Source organism: Protobothrops mucrosquamatus, unplaced genomic scaffold, assembly GCF_001527695.2.
Source record: "Protobothrops mucrosquamatus isolate PMUCROS unplaced genomic scaffold, P.Mucros_1.0 scaffold1736, whole genome shotgun sequence".
Taxonomy (NCBI): domain Eukaryota; kingdom Metazoa; phylum Chordata; class Lepidosauria; order Squamata; family Viperidae; genus Protobothrops; species Protobothrops mucrosquamatus.
In genome coordinates this window covers 170,386-190,233 of record NW_015387882.1, presented here as the reverse complement: position 1 = coordinate 190,233, position 19,848 = coordinate 170,386, and the positions used below count along the sequence as shown (strand labels likewise).

Here is a 19,848-nt window from a genome sequence, read left to right as displayed (position 1 = left end):
CTCCCTTCCTCCCTCTCTCTCCCTCCCCCCTCCCTCCGTCTCTCTCTCCCCCTCTGTCCGTCTCTCTCTCTCTCTCTCTCTCTCTCCCTAAGCCTACCTCGCAGGGTTATTGTTGGGTAGACCAAAGAAGTCCTGCACCTCAACAAATACCCGGCTCCTTTTAGCAGCCCTGGGCTTCCTTCTCTCGCTCCTGATTCCCCGGAGTCTCAAAGGCACCGCTCCGAGCAAGGGCGGTCCCCCTCCCTAAATCTTCCCCCGAGCCACACTTCCGCCCTTCTTCGGGCTTTGCTTGAATCCCAAACCTTCGCAGAAGCTCCAGCAGAGACGGTGCAACCTCATATGACGCCCGGCGAAGAACACTTCCGTCCCGGCATTTTTTATTTTTTTTTGAATAGTCTCAAATTCAGCCGAGGCTGGTCCGTTCCTATAAATCATCCGGCCGCCCACGGACAATCGCTCTGTTGCTTCCGGCCTTAGGTCATATTAGACGCTCAGGAAAGAAGGGAGGTCCGTCGCTATAAACGATCCGGCAGGCAACACTTCCGCTGCTTTCCTAAAGGGATTTTTATTTTATTTATTTATTTTTCAAAAGACGATCCCGATGATTCCTCCGAGCTGCTTTCCTCCTTCTCGTGTTTGGCGGCTGCTTTTCCTCTTCGGCGAAATGGTCTTTTGGTCGCGCTTCTAGTAGCAAAAAGTTGCTTGAAGACCAGGATGGATGGAGGGATACGTGTACCTAGAAACTGCCTTTGCTAATGAAATGCATCTTCTTATTTCACTTCCAGGGTTGGAAATGCTGTAGCGGGTACGCCCGAAGGAGACTCTGGACGTGCGGCTTCCTTGCTGCCTTTTATTCCCCCCACCCCGCCCCCCCGAGCGATGACCCACAATGTATTCTACCTTGGTCCTGCTCAAGAGACCCAGATAAAACACTTGATCAACTGTTGCTGCATTGGCAGAAATGCCTAGTGGTGGGGGAAAACTTTGCTCAACTGGAGGGCATAAACCAAAATTTCCAAGTGTAGAGACTTCAGGGGCAGAGATTCTATAAATAAGCTGGCTTCTATTTACAGTAGTCGTATCCACAGGATCCAAATTGTGTGCGAGAGAGAGCTCTTTGAGTAGGACTTGGTTTGAAAAAAAGCTTTTTCTGTTAATGAAAGGAGATCAGCTGAGCCTGTCTTTCTGATCAAATTGAGTGTGTTGACTGGTAGCCAACATTTAATTAGGGTACTTGAAGAGTGGCTTGGCAATGACCACAGTCTGTTTATATTGAGGAGAACGTAGATTCTTATTTTGAATGCACATGGGAGCTTTCCTGCAAGTTTCCTCAAATGCCCAGCTTTCGATAGTTTTACGTAGCTGCGATTCTGTGACTGCTGCTGATTTCCTTAACATTTTCAGTTGAAAATATAGACTAGCAAGCGGGTAAACTTAAACCATGGAGGGAAAAAAGAGTGTTGCTCTTGATGGAAACTGCCAGCTTGTTAAAAGAGCGATCACATGGGAAATCTCTGATTCTGAGGAAGGCTGTGATGTTGAACCAGAATCCTCAACTGCTTTTGCTAATTATTCAGAGGTTGACGATGAGGGCTGCTCAGACAAACGAAAATTAGAGCCCTGCACAGTGGCACTGATTGAGGCAAAAGCAGTACCTTTGCTTACACCGTTGACACAAATAGTATCCTGTAATTCAAAGCCAGAGAGAAAGAAGAAAAAGCAGTCGCTGGAAAAAAGCAAGATGGCCCAGATAAAAACAGAAGAAAAACAGAAGAGCTTGCATAAAAAAGAAGAGAAAATGAGGATAAAACAGCAGGTTGCAGCTGAGAAACAGAGACGAAAGGAAGCAGCATCTGCCTTGAAATTCCTTCGGCCTGATCAGTGCATGAAGCAAATGATCATCTGTGTGGATTCAGGTAGTATGTTTACATTGCATGATTATTCCTTTCCACTTTTGGTTTAGTATTATTAATGCCTTTACATCAGTTCCCTGCAGTTTTCTTGGCAAGATTTCAGAAGAAAACGTAGCTATAGTTTCATACCTAAGGCACGACTAAACTTAAAACGCATTCATTTCTAGCCCAGTGCCTTTAACACTACACCAAAATGGCACTTTTCTTGACAAGAGGTTTGGGAACAATTAGCCATTGCCTCCTTGCTAGGGTGAAGAAAATGACCAGGCCCAAATCATTCATCTGGCTTTCTGCCTAAGGTGGGGGACCAGAACTCAGTCTTCAATGCCTTAAAGCAGGGGTCCTCAACCCCGTCCGTGGACCAGTACCGGGTCACGGCATGCCAGCAACCGGTCCGCACAAACAAGCAAAGCCCCATCCGCAGGATGCAGGCAGCACACAAAACCATGCACCCTCCAGTCCACGGAAAAATCTCTTTCCACGGAACCGGTCCCTGGTGCCCAAAAGGTTGGGGACCTCTGCCTTAAAGACTACACCAACCTATCCATTTTGTGCCTGTATTTTACCGAGAGGGAATTAGAGGGAAAGGTTTTGGCATAGTACTGCGCTGTAGAGTTTATGTGCCATCAAAAGATCATTTGTTATCCTTCCTCCTCAGGTCTTCTAGAGCACCTTGGTTCTGATGTCTTGCTGGAAGTTTTGGACTCTTTGGACTGTAAATACTATATTGAAAGTCAGAGAATTCCACATAGTATAACCTGGAAGAGAAAAATATTCAGCAGGACGCCTAATTCAGTAAGCATCTGAGTCAAAACTCCATTGATAGCCAAAGAAACAACACTGTGTGTGTGTCTCTGTGTGTGTTACAACTGATTCCTTACTCTGCTTATCTGCTTTTCAATCCTTGAAGGCTTGCATTCATTTAGGGTTGCCTCTGCATCACATCAAAGAGAGTTGGCCCAACTCCAATAAAAACACATTATTGTTGAAGCGCTTTGAAGGAAAATCCAGCAACATATTTCATATACAATGGATTTCTCCATTGGAAGTGGAGGACAGCCATGTGCAAAGTGCTTCTTTGTGGCCTATATGAATTACTGCTGATTCATTAACCTGTTTTGCCATAGCTGCTAAATTCCTGCTCAGAGATTAATAGAAGAAACCGACATAAAGCAGTCAAGGAAGATAGTAGTAACTACAATGAGAGTCCCAGACACAAATCTCTGTTGGGCTTGGCTCGCTTACGCCATATTTGTTCCCTAATGGATGTGTCATCTATGAAATTCACTGATTTTGATAGTTCTGTGGCTGTTCAATTAATAAATCAGTCTGACTTGCCAAACGTCCTAGTATTTAAAGCCCATATATTTAAAACCTAGGTTTAGCTACTAAAGGGAGGCGAGGGCAGTCAAATTTCATCACAACTTTTTTTATCATTGATTCCGTTATTGCTATAAATGGGCGACATCTTTAGACTCTTGCACTAAAAACTGGGATGTGAGCTGGTCTATGACCGTGAATTTTAAAACAATTTGAAATCCATGAGGGTAGATAAGAGAATGCAAGCATGAGGTGAATGAGGAAGACTAAACCAAGAGCACATTCAGGATCTCTGCTCTGGTGAACCACCGTTGGGAGCGGAGGCTGGGTTTAATACGTTTTTAGTTTGAGCTAGCAAAACTATTCTTTTTTTCTCTTCTAGCAAAAGATTAACTTTATTTCTGCAGGATGGTTGTCAAGAAGAGACCGCAGTGGAAAAGGAGGTCCTGTTAGTGATGCAGCCTTCATATTTCCTCAGACAACTTTCATCATCGGTGCAGGTGCTGTATACAATACCCTTAATTTGTGAATACGAATCTAAATGGCAAGTGTTGGCTTTCCTTCCCAGTTGCTTAACTGTCCTCTTTTGCTCCATTTTTACTGGCCCCCTTTGCCCCAATTCTCTGCTTGTTATACCTTACATGACAAGAAGGACGAGGAGAGAAGATGATGGTGTGTTTCAGAGTTTTATCTTATTTCCAAACACCTAGGGAGATGAAGCTTAATAATTGAGAGGAAATGCAATAGAAAGCTAGATTGGCAGCAGGCAGAATCCAAGAGGACAGTACTGGAATCACTAAGCAAAAAAAAAAAAGGTGAGCAGGGAAAAAAAGGTGAGCCAAGACATATGATGGAAAAAAGTATGGTACATTTTATTTCTCGCATTAAAAGAAAAAAGAACACTGCATAGACTCAGCCAGGAGAGTAAAAGGGTTCCCCTGCTCTGCCTCAGTTTACTGTTCAAATCTGTAAGTGAGATATAATAGGTACTGGCATACTATAGTTGCAATTCTCAAGTGGCCACTCATGTATATATATATATTTTAAAAATCTAGTCTGATTTTAATTCAGGAAAGATTAGAACCCCAGCAATTGTTTTAAAAGTAAAAACGTTAAAATCTGGCACCTGGAAATAGAACACAAGTATATTCAACTGACTGATGAAAGAAAGCCAAGTGGTGGGTATTAACACAAAGGAAGATGGTTCAAATTACAAACAGCTATGACAGTATTTATGCTGAGAGGAACCAATTTTGAGAATAATCCATCACAATAACCCAACCTCAAAAGGCACACCAGGGGAGGTTCATGCCATTGATAACCATTGGTAAAATGACTCCAGTGCACTTACTTGTGAGTTTAATGTTGTCTTTTCCACCTAAGAAAACTAATGCAAACCCACTTGAGGTTGGAACTCCTTCACCAGTGGAATACAAAATAGTTTTAAAATTCATATGTAAAAGTGGATGAATTTTTGATTCTAAAATCTTGTTCTAATTTTAGAATGCAGGTCCCGATAGCCAGCGGAGTCCACCAGATCTTACTCATCTGTGTCCCTTTCACAATTTGGAAGATCCTTCTACAGTATCTTACAGCGTGGTTGTCATCGGACTAGACACCTACCAATGGTACATGGGATTGGAAGGGCTGTCTTGAGTTGTGGGTCCCAAGGAGCAAAGCGTTGTGCGAGCTGGGTGGGTGAGCTTGTGGTTCTCAAGAAGCTAAAAGTCTCACGGTGTTCTTGACATACAGAATTGCAGGTCTTCATCGTTGACCCTTGCATTTTGTTTCATGACAATCTTGGGTTTTTTATAATGCAGATTTCCAACAAATATTGGAAACAGATAGTATAAACATGCTATTCCCCCACTTAACTGGGGAAAATTAATTCAAAAGGTATTAATGTGTAAACACAGTCTTGCTTGTGCTTTTTCACTTGAGGTTATTTGAGGCAGGGAAGTAATAAGTCTAACTCCTGGGTGTAAGATTCTGCAATTTCAGCCATATAGCTAGCTTTCTGGTTAAAGGATAAGCTGGTACTAAATACAGAACAAACTCAAATACTGACAGGAAAACTCAAGTGCACCACGTCTCCCGATTCTCCATTACCTTCTTCCGGATGTTAATTTAGCTTTCCAGTCTTGTTTATAATGCTGGGATTTCCTGGCTGCATCCTTTCCAAGTATTAACCAATCTAATCCTGTTTAGCATTTTCAAACTCATTTAAGATTCTTAGGAAGAAGCAGCAACACTTCTAACAATGAAAGGCAGTTAAGACAAGTTCATTCTTTACTGTCAACTGCCTCAAATGCCTCGGTGGCTTAAATTAACATGCTTTCCTTGCATGCAAGTTTCCAAACTACAGCAGCTTGACAAAAAATAATTTTGCCGTCTTTGAATCAGTCTTGGCTCTTGGTGATTGAACAAGTCCCTGCTCTTTTTCCTAGTAAGAATTTTGGAAGTGGTTTCAAGCTGCCTTCTTCCCAGGGTGGAAAAAGAGACTGGGCTAAAATTAAGCCAGCTGGCTTTGTACCTAAGACGGAAGAACTAGTCTTCTGGGTTCTAGCTTGGTACCTTTAACCATTGTACCACAATATTAATTCTCGAATTGTGGTTCTTCTCTGAACTGCCTAGGTATAACCAGAATCATCAGCTTCCGCAAGAACTGATCCCGGGACTGGAGAATGAAACATTGCAACTTGGTCCAGAACAGTCCATGACACGGCATCAAATTGAGGAGGTAAATGTAACAATGAGTTTATCAACCACAACAAAGGGCTCCATTCTCACGGGGGCATCCGGGTTATCAGTCTCATTCCTTGCCTGATTTAATTTACACCCCTACATCACATCAAGGATGATACAGCAAAAACACTAAAATAGGAATTACCAGTTCATCATTGCTGAACCGTAGCCGAGATGGATGGGAAGAGTGTTGAACCCCTGGAACTTCACACGGTATGCAGAAAGGCCAAATATATATATATTTCTTCTTGTTTTGAGTCTCTCCAACTTTCTCCTGCAGGCTCTGGTGGTGTTGCAACTCCGGGGTAACATACATGTCTTATTCCTGGAAACGTGGCAGGAATTGGCCCAGCATGTTTCTGCAGTGACCAGAGCTGTAGCGCAGCGTCCGTATAAGTGAGTGTCGGTTGTCGTGTTGCCTTGGCAAAGCTTCGGAGCCGTGAAGTAGGAACCAAAAGACTATCCCACAATCCTTTCATTTTAAAAAAAAATTAACCTGTAAATAAGGTTTTTGTGTGACTTTGTCTTTGCGGGACCAAAGATAACACAATGAGATTGTTTCTTTAAAAAACATTTAGCATTCTGATAACAGCTACTGCTTGATTTACGTCGCACTGTATTCAGAACAAGTCACAAAGTATGCTTTTGCTTGTTTTGTTCCGCTTCGCTTGCAACGGTTAGTCTTGCGTGGTCCGTGGATAGTATCTACTTCGCGTTAAACGGTGTTTTGGCAGGGAACATTCTGAGCCCCAAAAGGTCCCAGCCCAATCTTAGGAAAGGGACGTTCTGACCAGCACGGAAACAATCTGACTTGAGACAACCCTCGGAACAGGTTACTGTGAGGTCAGTTCAGGCATTTTAAGTCAAAATGGTAACCTATGTGTAACCTGTGCGTAACGGTTTCTTCGACAGGAAGCATCAGGAAAAGCAGTTTTTCTCCTTCTGCACCAAAGGCAAGTGGGCTAGTGGTGTGCATATTAGCAAGGACGGGAAAGGGCTCCAGGACACCTGGCTGAAACAGATCCAGCAGTTCAACCGAGTCAGTCCAGCCATGGCAGCAGCCATTGCCCAAGCCTTCCCTTCGCCAAGTCTGCTGCTACAGGTCAGTTCGTCCCACCAGTTGCTTTGTCTTGGCGGTAGAGAAGGGAAATCAAGGGAGGTGATTCTCAAGAATAGGGGCCAGGTTTCTGTTGTCTCAGCGTAGGGTTAAGTAGGCCGCAAGTAAAAGGCACGGAGACTTCAGCGAAGAGAAAAAAAAAATACTAGTGGGACGTTTACTCAGATGTTGCAGTCGAGAATTACTATGGAGGCTGGATAAGGGACTCCTAGTAAACGTCATTCCATTCTCCCTCCATAATTCTCTGATTATTCCAAGCCTGTTGAGTTCTCCTGGGTGAAAAAGCATTTCTGGGCTAGGGTTTTTTTTTTTTCCCCTGCCTCTACATACTATGTTTCCCTGCCATACAACCAGGTTTTGCTTCCTGTTAGCTATGGGGGTTCTGTTTACCTAAGGATCCTCCTTAAGAAAACAAATTGTAGATGAGATCTTTAATAAGAGAAGCTGTAACTGAACTGATTGGTTCCACTGGACTCTGCCTAATCTTTTAACCCGAAGCCAAAGCCTTGTTAGCGATGCCCCAGATTTGTTCTTCTCGTAGCAAACCAGGCCTGCTGTCTCATCATTTTTGCTATCAAGTACTAGACAATAGTTTTAAAACAAAGCTAGGGAGAAAGGGGGTTAACACTGAAATAACTCAAGCAGGCAGAGGCCAGATTACCAGAAATACAAGGCGATTGGGTATCCTTGCTTTTTTTTGCAGGCCTACCAAGAATGCAATACAGATGCAGACAGACAACTTCTATTAAGCCACCTCCAGATCAGGACCGAGGACAATAAAACAGAGAGACGGATTGGCCCAGACCTGTCTCGCCGGGTCTACCTTTTCATGGTATCTACAAATCCAGAGCTTGTCCTAGATTTAAGCTGTTGAAGCACCTGTTCTAACCACCGGGTCGTGGCTCCTTAGCCTTGTAGCTTCCTGCCAAAGCTATAGGATTTATTGCAGAAATTGAGTTTGGCAAAATCAATCAATGTCTTTGTGCACAAATGCGATCAATGAGACTCTCTTTGACTGTTTTTTTTTTAAATCTCCATTCTTCTGCTGAATAATTTATTTTACGCTATTATTACATATCATGATGATGCTTGTTTGAATTTGTAAAGACAAATTTTTGGGGTTCATACATTAAACCATAATGTAGCACGGTGGCAATATTTCTCTTGAGAACCTAGCTTGTGTATAAAAGCGCTAATGGTTATTTTAACTGCAGAAAACATTATATATAGAAAAGGATCACCTAATCCCTTATTATAGTGCAATCCTAATCCCAGTTAAATAATTCCACTGAAACTAAAGCTCAGTGCTGCTTTCATTTAATCAGACGATTACAAGGGAGTCGGGAGTCTGTTATATTGCCAAATCACACAATGGTTAAATTCAGAAATTAATACTAATCCATGGTTTATTACAAAATGATGCCGCTTTGTTCCCTTCATACACCTCCTTTCACAATGAACCACACTTCGTCATTTGCACTACGCGTAGGAGAAACCGAAGGGAATGTAATTGCCCTTGTGCTTATCCATACATTAAAAGTATCAAAGAGAGCCTTTTCTGGCTACCCTCGTAGCCGTTAAGTAATCACTAGGGAAAAACCATAACCAATACTGGCTTTGAAACTGCAAAATGCCCCGCCAGTACACATTGTTGCAGGTCCTTTTTATGACAAAAATCGAAGAACGAATTGGAATATTTAAACTTACCTCCCCAGAAAATACACATGGGATGGGAATACCTCTAAATAAGTAGATTACGGCTGGCCGTGGAAGAGGAAATGCAGGATTCAAGATCCAAAAGAAAGAGGGGGGGGGGGAGAGAAACATCCACCGCTGAAGTTCATTCACATAATTCCAACTGCTAGCCTGGCATTGTTTTGACTCCCAATAATTAATAAGAATTGGGGAACCTGATTAGAATTACCTTAGGTGAGAGGGACGGTAAGGTTGATGGACTAAGCCTATCCTCACGGGATCAAAGTCTGTATATATTTTAATTCATCTGGGTATAGTTCAATACAAGTAATAGACATGCAAAGCAAGTTGAAGAGTTGCAAGGCTCACGATACCCCTTACGGCGTCAACGTTCTTCTCTTCTGGATGCCATCAAGGGCCGAAGCACTGACGATCGGAAGAAGAACCATTTGGCTCTGGATAGCCTTGCTCTGCTCCAAAACACGGGCGCCATCTACTGCAATTCACCTAGCACAGGTGATGGCTTCTTAGGTTTCCCTAAGCGTTCCCTGTGCTTCAGGATTACTGATCCATAGACTGGGCTGCCGAAAGCCTGACTTTCGAACCATCTGTCCCAGAAAATCTTGGCAAACCAGAGTTGATGACCCGCTGGCTAGGTGGGTAGAATAACGTTGTGGAAATTGCTTTGTCTCTTAATGGTAGGTTGAAACGGGCTTTAGTGTTCAAACAGGGTACAATCAGGAAGGTAAATGACACTCGGTAACACTGGGAGGGGAACAGCTCATCCTTCACGACAACACCATCTTTCGAAATTGGGGGTGGGGGGGTGGGCAAATTAAGTCCTCCACCTGCATCTCTTCCGATGACGCGCCTCGGCGTCTGAGCCGCAAGAGCTGTCTGAATCGCTTCCGGAGGAGGTAGAGGAGGAAGGGGGGGAGGAGGAGGAGGAAGAGGAGGACTGGAGGGAGCCACAGTTCATGCTCAACACCCAGCCCAACCGGTTGTGCAAAATCTGCTTGAGTCCTGGAGGGAGGGGGAGAACCTCTAGCGTGTCCACGTAGCCGGGAAGCAGCTGGCGGAGGCGGTAACAGCAGAGGTACTGCAGAGAGGTGGGGGTGGCACAGGAGCGGATGATCTTCATGCTACTTTTGGCTGCCGTTGAACACACCATGGGGTAGACTCTCTTGTTCTGGAGCTTGGTGGCAGCCACACCTGAGTCGGAAGATCAGCAAGGAGGTCCCAGGTTAACACGCAGGCGTGGAATGGGGGGGGAAAAAGAGACAACACAAGAGACTATCTGGGGGTAAAGTTTGCACTTCCTTTTTTTCCTTAGCGTTTCTACGATGGGATCTTCCACTTTAGGCCACAAATACATTACAGACTGCTCTTTAGAAGGCCAGATCCTGAAACTCAAGCACTTTGGCCACCTAAGGAGAAGGAAGGACTCACTGGAGAAGGGCCTAATGCTGGGAAAGATGGAGGGCAATAGAAGAAGGGGACGACAGAGAAGGAGGTGGCTGGAGGGAGTCACTGAAACAGGAGGCATGAGCTTAAAGGGACTCCAGAAGATGGCAGAGGACAGGAAGGCCTGGAGGAATGTTGTCCATGGGGTCACGATGGGTCGGACACGACTTTGCAACTAACAACATTACAGCTGCTTGGTTCTGTTGTCCTTTTCTCTGGACCCAATAACGAAAAGTGACCAGGCACAGTTTTTATAGTCTTCCGAGGAAATTGTACAAGTGCGGTATCTGAGCAGCTGACTTATAAATTAAATCATTTTACACATTGTACAAAATCTTATTTGCTTTATCTCCAGCAGAGACACCTTCCCTCAACCAATCTATTAAACTGATTTATTGTAGGATTACGCTCTTCTAGTTTACTCTACATTATGCTATGCCAGGTTAATTTTCAACAGGTAGATATTTAGATGGTCCTTTTCAGGTAGCTGTACCTCAAGATGCCATCTTTCCCCTATTAAAATAAACAAGTCTATGATTCTGGAATGGGAACCAATCAACTGCCTTTTAAAAATCCTCCCATAAATTGTATCTATCTATTTCCCACATTTCACTGGTTTAGAAGTACATCTGGCCTCTTCCACCTTACCTATACATTTCCTGTTTTTGAAAAAGGTTAAAGTTCCGTGCCATGTGTCCAGATGCACCCCAATGATGGAGCCCTGTCCAAACCTTGTCGAAAAATTGTTCCGTTCCCCCTTGTGCTGGAGGAGTCCTACAGAGAAAGGGACATTTGCAATTATAACCTTGTAGGTTTCCAATTTCCGCAAAGGTAAAAAGGACCTTATAGAGTTCATCTAACTCTGTTTAAGATAGTTTGTAATGCAAGAGGCAAAACAATATTCTCACCAGATAGTTTAATTATCTGCTTACCTAAACTCCTTAGCAAAGTCTATGATCTTCTAAAACAATCCATTTCCTTTCAACAGTTTTTATTAACGTTTCACCAAAATAGTTTCCCCAAAAATGTTTAGCCATTGATCTATTTCCTAGAACAGGGATCCCCAACCCCTGGTCCGTGGACCAATACCGGGCCGCGGCATGCCAGCAACCGGTCTGCACAAACAAGCAAAGCCCCATCTGCAAAATGCAGGCAACACACAAAACCACGTACTCTCTGGTCCGCGGAAAAAACTCTCTCCACGGAACCGGTCCCCAGTGCCCAAAAGGTTGGGACCTCTGTCCTAGACCCACAAAGAACAAGCCTGCTATGATTTCTATGTGACGGCTTTTCAGATATTTAAAAATACATTTCCTAAAAAATAAGCTGAACATTTGATAAAAGTGTCCAGTTCTCAAAATAATTTGGGGTTTTTTTCTCTTCTCGTCCCAAGGCCTAGAATGCTTCCTCAAATGTTTGTAAAATGACATGCTTTCCGTGTCTCAAATCCCAAATCAGTTTTGAGATTGCCATCACTTTTTTTAGAAATCATTCTCCGATAAAGAGGAACAAACTTTCTCTGTACATGTCAGAAAATGCTCTCTAACATTAGCTAAAGAATATTTCCAAATCAACCTATTACAAAGGGACAGTTAGATCCACACAAAACTTCAGGAAAAAAAACAGTTCTTATATTCAGGCATAGGCTGCAAAAATTCACATGTAAGTTACATGTTACAAATCTAGATATAAATAAATGAAACCTTTGCTGCTATTACCCGTATAAGAAAGACCCCAGCTGTCGTCATCTTTTCCCAACAGGCTACAGAATGTGTGACGGAATTTATCCAGGTTCACATCCGATGTTCCAATTCCCACCATCTAGAGGACATGGGATGGAAGGAAGAAACACAAAAGTGATCATTAACCAGAGTCAAATATAAGTAGTCCTTATTTAATAACCATGCTGTCATGCCTCTGTCCGAGCCTGACTCTGAGGACGACATGGAGTTCCCTGTTGAGGCCCAGGAGGGAGTGTCTGTGGCTTCGGAGGACTGTGGGGAGGAAAAGGCTGAAGCAGGCCAGGGCCCTTCAAGTTTGGAACAGGGAAGGCAGAGCTCAGGCGAGGAGCAAGGCCCCTCCCCACCAGATCCCAGAGCAAGGAGAGCAGAGAGGAGGAGGGAACAACGGAGGCAGGCTCACTTGCTTGGGAGGAGAGTGTCACGCCCCCATTTGCCGGGAACAAACGTGAACTCTTGTAATGTGAGCTCTTGTACCTGGACTCTTTGTATTTTGGATCAAGTTTGTTTCCTGCTGAGTTTTTCTTGCTGTCTTCAGTTTTGCAGTTTGCATATTACAGGCAAGCTGGGCGTTGAAAAGATCATACTTTGTTATCTGTTTTACTTTAAAGAACTGTTGAACTCCGTTGACTGTTTTATTGAACTTGTGCCAGCATATGTGGGGGCTGTTGGGTGAACGTTGGCAGTGCTTACAAAGACAATTATTCTGACCAGCTAATTACTTTGCCTCCGTTCGGAGCCCTGGGTCATCACACATGCATTCAGTGACCGCGCAAAGTTAAGAACAGCACTAAATCAGGAGTTAGAACCATGGCACATCCTTATAGTCACAGATCGTAATTGGGGTGTTTGGCATTTGGGACACAATTACAACAGTCACAGGAGCCCAAGGTCCTGTGATCACTATTTCTATCTTTCACAGCCGATTTCCAAGCAGCAATGTCAGTGGGAAAGCCAGAAGGAAGTCACAAGTCAAAGTCACGTGATATCATAATTAATAACCCACGGTGATTCACCTAATGAGTGCACCTGGAACTGACAAACTGTTATTGTAAGTTGGGCACGGCCATGTATTATTTCGCGTGCTATACGAGCCCAATTTCTGGAGGTTTAAAAATTACGATCTATGGCTACGTGCCTTGTAGTAAGCAGGTTTATTTAGTCATTTAATCCAGTACTATTGTGTTCTAAGACATATTTATCATCCGTTTCTTTAGCTAGAAATGCCAAATCTTCCATATACTGAAAAGGCTCCATTCAATTATTCTCTTCCCACAACACTGTCACTGTCACATCCAGAAAACAAAGACACTATAGGGAAAAACTGTGAGGACTCTAGCTGAGACTGTCACAAGGACAACAGCCTGGATGTTACTGTATGCTGTGTACACAGTCCACGTGTATGCAAGCGGTTTCCTCACGAAAGCTACCAGTTCTCACAAATGTAGCATAATTACCTCCTACCAGTAAAATCCAGTCCCTGCCTTTCTCCTATACTGGCACCATTTCAATGCTATCTGGTGCTTATGCCAGCAAGACAGTGGCCTTGGTGATACTTGACCATCCTCTGTAAAATCTGACTGCATTTTAAAAAAAAGAAAAGAAAAGAAAGAAAGAAAAATTGGATACAAACGTTTCAGAGCTGGAGGAGCAAAACAGATCTTAAAAAAACAAAACAAAAAAGTAAAGACAACAAATAGTGCTACTACTACTAGCCATAATGTACTGGATGTAAATGCTGCCCAACTCCCAGTGACAGAAACCACTGAAATGTAATTACTGACGAATCTTATTGGATTTTTTAAAAAAATGATTTTTTTTATTTTTTATTTTCAGGTATTATCCAACATACCATGTCAGTGCCATAGACAGGTGAGGTCATCTTGATTTCCCAGAAGTGCTGGCCTTCTGCTAGCTCCTTGTTCCCCCGGATGGCAGCGGTCCCACAACTGTAATCCATGTGGAAATTTACCTTACGATTGTCACAGGTCAAAAGAGTATTTGCTGATTTGTTCAATTCATCCCATACCCAGTCAAAATCTTTGAAGAGAAAGACAGGGAGATAAAAGTGATGTGAATGGGGAACATCTCAAATCATTAGACCTCAGGTTGTGTCAATTTTCCCTTAGCTGAAGAATAAGATAGTTCAGTGTTTTGCAAATGTAGCCACTTTAAAGAGGTGTGGACCTCAACCCTCAGAATTCTCCCATGCATCTTAAAGTGGCCAAGTTTGAAAAACAGTGATTTAGTGGCTAAAATTATGACTATATTCCTGCATATTCCACAGTACATATTGTAGCAAAAACTGGAGATTTCTACTCCCCCCAACATGTTCCCCTGTGCATATGTGTCTCTTTCAGAATATATACTCATTATTATTATTATTATTATTTATTAAATTTATTATTATTATTATTATTTATTAAATTTATTATTTATTAAATACGCCTATAGCTCAGCTGAGACTGAAATGATCAACAAGAGAAGGAATACGGGATCTTTCTCACAATCATCTTCCTCTCCACACTGGCAATCTTTTATCCGATGCGCCATGTGGAAGCTAGAGCAATATGGAGTTTCGTTCTGGTTCTCGCAGTTGCAGTAAGACTCTCCTGTCACAGGTATGGCTGTGGGTATGGAAGGCAACTGAGAAGGAAATTCTGACTCCGAATCAGAGTCGCTGTGCTGCTGGAGAAAGAAAAAAAGAATGGTTACCTTTTCCTCTCATTCTAAGAAAACATTTAGCAACAACAGATGTCCCTGGGAAAAGTTTAAGGTCCATGTGGTCTGGATGTCACGTAGCCCTATGCTTATGTCCTAAAGTCCATATCTTTCCGACTAGGATCAAACTAAATCCTGTCAAACTCGAGGTAATTGGCCTTAATGAACTCCAGGATTAAGCATGGAGTTAATTACGACGTAAATATTTGATTCTATGCAGATTGGGCTAAAGAAGTGTTAAACACACAAAGATCGGTGTTTGATAACCAAGCATATAAAACAATCATAGCTCTAAGTATTGCTTTTAACAGTTTTTAAAAATAGGGTTTAATCATTGTTACCTTTTCTAAATTAAAGAAAAAAGTAGAAGATATGCTTCCCACGTTATTTTTTTCCAGGACAACTGTTAGAGCACCAGACAAATATTTCACTCAAGCTGTCCTTGTACAAGTTACGTTAAGGCATAATTCTAAAAAAAAGTTGACTTTATGCCTGATCATTTATTCTATCAGCAAGAGCAACTTGTTTCCTTCCATGGCTTGTATAAATTTAAAGCTTTTTCCATTTAAAAAAAAACTCTCATTGTTTATTCAAAAGGAAGAAGCCACGAATCCCAATGAGGATGGTTTTGTTAACAAGCCATAAAAGGACTTTTGTTTTAAAAAAAAGGTAAAAAGTAACCAAAGAAGGGAGGGGAAGAGCAACAAAACCAGCAATTTAGTATCTCAGGTAAGAAGTAGGTGCAGATTTACTTTACCTGGCAGCATAAAACATTAAAACTTTTTTAGGTTTGATTCAATTCCAACCTAGTTATCAACTAAGGCTATGCAGAGGTCCATATTCAAAAGCAAAACATGATTTAAAGCAAAAGAAGTTGCATATTTTTCCAGGCTCACATAGCTGAAGCATGAGTCCAAAAACCTGTGTGTTGACATGCCTTCTAAGCACCGCGTAAGGTCTCTGAATTCAGTTCATTGGATCAATGTCCACTATGTCAGAATTTACAACCATTTATCGATGCAGAGAAGAACACCTGACAATGCATGCTGGAAAATCTTGAGTTATATTATGAGAATCTCACGAAAGTGCCTCAAGTGTCCGAGGGGATATTACATCTGAGGCAGTCCTGCAAGAAAACAAATGGTCCTTCACCTGCCCATCAGTGTCAGATGACCAGCCACGCGTTCCAGAAGCCGTTGTTAAAGTCCGTGAATCTGATTCTCGGCGTACCCCACTCAGAACGTAGCGCCAAGCTCTGCTATTGCGCATGCGTCGCGCCATGGCCTCTTTGGAGAGGTAATCTGGAAGGCATAGCAAGATCTTACTCACAATGACCTCTTCAAATTAATCAGTTCAACGTACATTTTTCCCCTTCAGACAAACATTACATATTAAGGTATACTCTGTGCCGAGAGAGAAGATATAGTAGGCTATATATATAGGAAATCTCCACTTATCTGCTAGTGCCAATTTTATCACCCTAGACTTTGAGGAACATGCATTCCACCACAAAAAAGCACAGGAAACACAACAGTAAATAATCTTTGGCCAAGACAAATGAGATCAAAACCAACCAGAACAGAACAAAGGCTAGAATACTGATTTTGTTTCCAAACAGGTTTGAAATAACCCACAATGTTTAAAGTCAATTCTCAGATATATTTTTTCTTCCAACAAAATTCTCCTTCAGTAGAAGACAAGCCATCAGTTATACAAAAGCAGGAAATGAGACAGCTGTTCTTAAATAAGTTGGACTGAAGTACTTATTAAGGACATTGGATCAATCACTGAGTTCAATCACTGTTTGTTTAGTAAGCAGGGAAATGACCATGTGTACTTCCTGCATATGGATAATATTCTCCCATTTATTTCAGAGCTCAATCAATCCAACTCAAAAGTTTCAAAGCAATTTATGAATCTTTTTTCTAATCTCAGTCCATAGTAGTAGGGATATATATGGGTCAGCAGGTAACAGCTACCCTAACCATTCCCGGAGTGTGTAAAAATGCTCCCATAACTTACCAATTTTTACATATTTTCTAGGACTCACTTCCAGCCAATTCGCAATGATTAGCAGAGAGAGACTTAAACATTACTTGAGCTAATGAGTACTCAATACTTAATGCTCCCAGATCTGCCTGACTCAAGCATCATATAATGAACAGCAAACTATAATGTGATTAAAGTGACTCAAATCAGTGATCCAATAAATTCTGCTAGACAACTCAACAAGGAGCTGCCCTGGGAGAAGATTACTGCAAACAATATAGTGTATGTAAAAGCAGTAGTTAAAAACTAGGGCGGGATTAGGTGCCCAAACAGAAAATGAGCTAAACACAAACAACAAATGGCAATCTAAGTATACTAAAGCAAATTCAAAGCACCAATTGTCTAATATTTAAATCAGCTAGTTCCAAAGCTGCCTTTCACTGTAAGAAAACTTATATTATCAAAAGGAAAAAAAGCTTGAATATGAATGGAGCAAGAAAAAGATATAAGAATGATTCTGATAATTCTAAAATTGATATTTCAGGCTATCTAGATTTATAATCTAGTCTAGCTAGCATGCATTCACAATGTCAAAAAATAGTGATCAACCTTAGTCAAGACAGCAAAAGGTCTCCGTCCTACACAAGGTTTAGCATCACAGAACAAACAAAATCTATTACAGATATGGACAGTTTCCCTCTTAAGTATTTGAAAACAGAAAAAAATGCCTTAGTATCTTTTTTTTTAATATCTCACCCTCAAGAAGAGTGCATACCACTCCTTCCTCCAATTTTTTCCCATAACAATGTTGGGTGATAAGCTGGGTGAGAGTCTTTCAGAGCTTCCGTGTTTCGGAGCTGAACAGATGTACAGCATATTTCCTTTGATAAGCACATTTGCATTTCTGGAACCATGAACAATGACTTCCATATGCAAACAAATGCAAAAGAATGGATATCAGCCAGGCTTGAATATATTTGCTGCAAAAAGCCACCAACTGTAAACAAAATTTCTGTTTGCAAAATATGGGCTTTTTGTTTATTTTAGTCCTCACTTGAAAGGCAATATTTTTTTTCAATTTGTTTCAAACCCAGGGGTAGAGAGCATCCTTGTAAACTGAAAGCAGAATATGAAATAGCTTTAACTGTGAAAATATGAAAACAAGAATCAAGCACATATCTAAGCACATATCCAACCCTGGAAGTTCTTAAGAAGGGATTGGACAACCATTTGTCTGAAATGGTATGAGGTTTCCTGCTTGAGCAGGGGGTTGGACTAGAAGACCTCCAAGGTCCCTTCCAACTCTTTTATTCTGTTATTCTATTTCCAAAGAAAATAAATCAACTCAAACTACCAAAGAAAATTATCATACTCCATACCATCTCCAATCCCACATTTTCCAAAATCTTGGAAAGGAACATTGAGATTCAGAATCCTAACAGCCTTTTTCTCCCTCATTCCTTGCCAAGTCCAAACTATCCATGAAAAAAAATCATTTCCAAGGGGGGACTTTGGGCTTCTGCGCCCAACTTTTTATTAAAATCCTCATGCTCTGTTGAAGCAGACTAATAAAGACCATCACGTAAATAATAATAATAATAACAACATCTGGCTGGCTGTGCGATGATCCATAATAATGATAATAATGATAACAGCTGATTAATATCGCTGTACCAGGAGATGCCAGAGTCGAAGAAAAAGAACTGAAAAAAATTACGAAATATCGCAACCTGGCCATCGAAACTGCGCGATTATGGGATGAAACGTGTAACCCATTGTCATCGGGGCACTGGGAACTATGTCTAAACACTTTGCAAAACACATCAAGAAACTGCAGCTTCCAGCAATGTTACAAAAAACTGCACTACTCGGAACATCTTACATTTTAAGGAGGTACCTGGTTGACACCTAGGATGCTGGTAGCAACCCGTGTCAACCATCAGCGCCAGCCAATTTGAATGTTCAGTTGACTGAGGTTCATGTCTAATGAATAAAATATGATAATGATAATAATAATGATGATGATGATGATGTTGAAAGGGACCTTGGAAGTCATCTAGTCCAACCCCCTGCTCAGGCAGGAAAAGAGTGCAGAGAAGAGCAACAAAGATGATCAGGCTAAAACTTACAAGGAACGGTTGCTGGAATTGGGTATGTCTAGTTTAATGAAGAGAAGGACGAGGGGGGACATGATAGCAGCCTTCCAATATCTCAGGGGCTGCCCCAAAGAAGAGGGAGTCAAGCTATTTTCCAAAGCGCCTGAAGGCAGGACAAGAAGCAACAGGTGGAAACTAACCAAGGAGAGAAGCAACCCAGAACTAAGGAGAAATTTCCTGACAGTCAGAACAATTAATCAGTGGAACAACCTGCCTCCAGAAGCAGTGAATGCTCCAACACTGGAGGTTTTTAAGAAAAGTCTGGACAGCCATTTGTCTTAAAAACCTTAAAATAACTTTAGGTTAGCATTTCTATGCACTTTTCCAAGGCGGGGAGGGTGTAGCTGCCCCTTTCATGTTATACAGCTAATCTGAGCAGGTAGGGGACGATTTAAGACTTAGGCTAACTTTATTGTCCCTTTAAATACACACTAACCGCCATACATCAAAATGACACTTTAATAATAATAATAATAGTAATAATAATAATAATAGTAAAGTTGGAAGGGACCTTGGAGGTCATCGAGTCCAACCCCCTGCTCAGGCAGGAAACCCTATACCATTTCGGACAAATGGTTTACTTGCATTTCTGCATCTGTGGTATTTAAAATTGTGTTCTACATTGCCCTAAAGAAAATTTGCATACTTTCTATCTGTGCTAGGCCAACTGTTTATTTTAGATGATAATAATAATAATGATGATGATGACGATAATAATAATAATAATAATAATAATAATAATAATAGTAATAAAAAAAAGTTGGAAGGGACCTTGGAGGTCATCAAGTCCAACCCCCTGCTCAGGCAGGAAACCCTACACCATTTCGGACAAATGGCTGTCCAGTCTCTTCTTTAAAACCTGTCAAAGGGTCACCCCCTCCAATATACCTGACCCAAAAAACCCTGCCTATACCCACATATATCCTAGGACACAGAGAAACCACACCGCCTAGTCGGGATGGAAGAGCAGCCTTCGATAAATAAAACTG

The 19,848-nt window shown here is 41.8% G+C and overlaps 2 protein-coding genes across 2 annotated transcripts; one reads left to right on the top strand and one right to left on the bottom strand.

The window, feature by feature from the left end:
* Positions 1-1,765: 1,765 nt before the first annotated feature.
* Positions 1,766-8,140, top strand: EME2 (essential meiotic structure-specific endonuclease subunit 2; the record flags this gene model as incomplete). Its single annotated transcript, XM_015822988.2, has 8 exons — positions 1,766-1,916; positions 2,572-2,708; positions 3,641-3,733; positions 4,737-4,861; positions 5,868-5,973; positions 6,259-6,374; positions 6,891-7,080; positions 7,799-8,140. Coding segments are annotated over 8 exons (1,089 nt in total), but the record flags the coding sequence as incomplete, so codon positions are not given.
* Positions 8,141-9,625: 1,485 nt separating this feature from the next.
* SPSB3 (splA/ryanodine receptor domain and SOCS box containing 3) lies at positions 9,626-16,012 on the bottom strand. Its single transcript, XM_015822987.1, has 6 exons — positions 15,867-16,012; positions 14,501-14,678; positions 13,846-14,033; positions 11,973-12,075; positions 10,903-11,028; positions 9,626-10,002 (listed from the first exon to the last, which is right to left on the bottom strand). The coding sequence occupies exons 1-6, from the start codon at positions 15,993-15,995 to the stop codon at positions 9,626-9,628; spliced, it is 1,101 nt and encodes a 366-aa protein (XP_015678473.1). The 5' UTR covers positions 15,996-16,012.
* Positions 16,013-19,848: the final 3,836 nt, after the last annotated feature.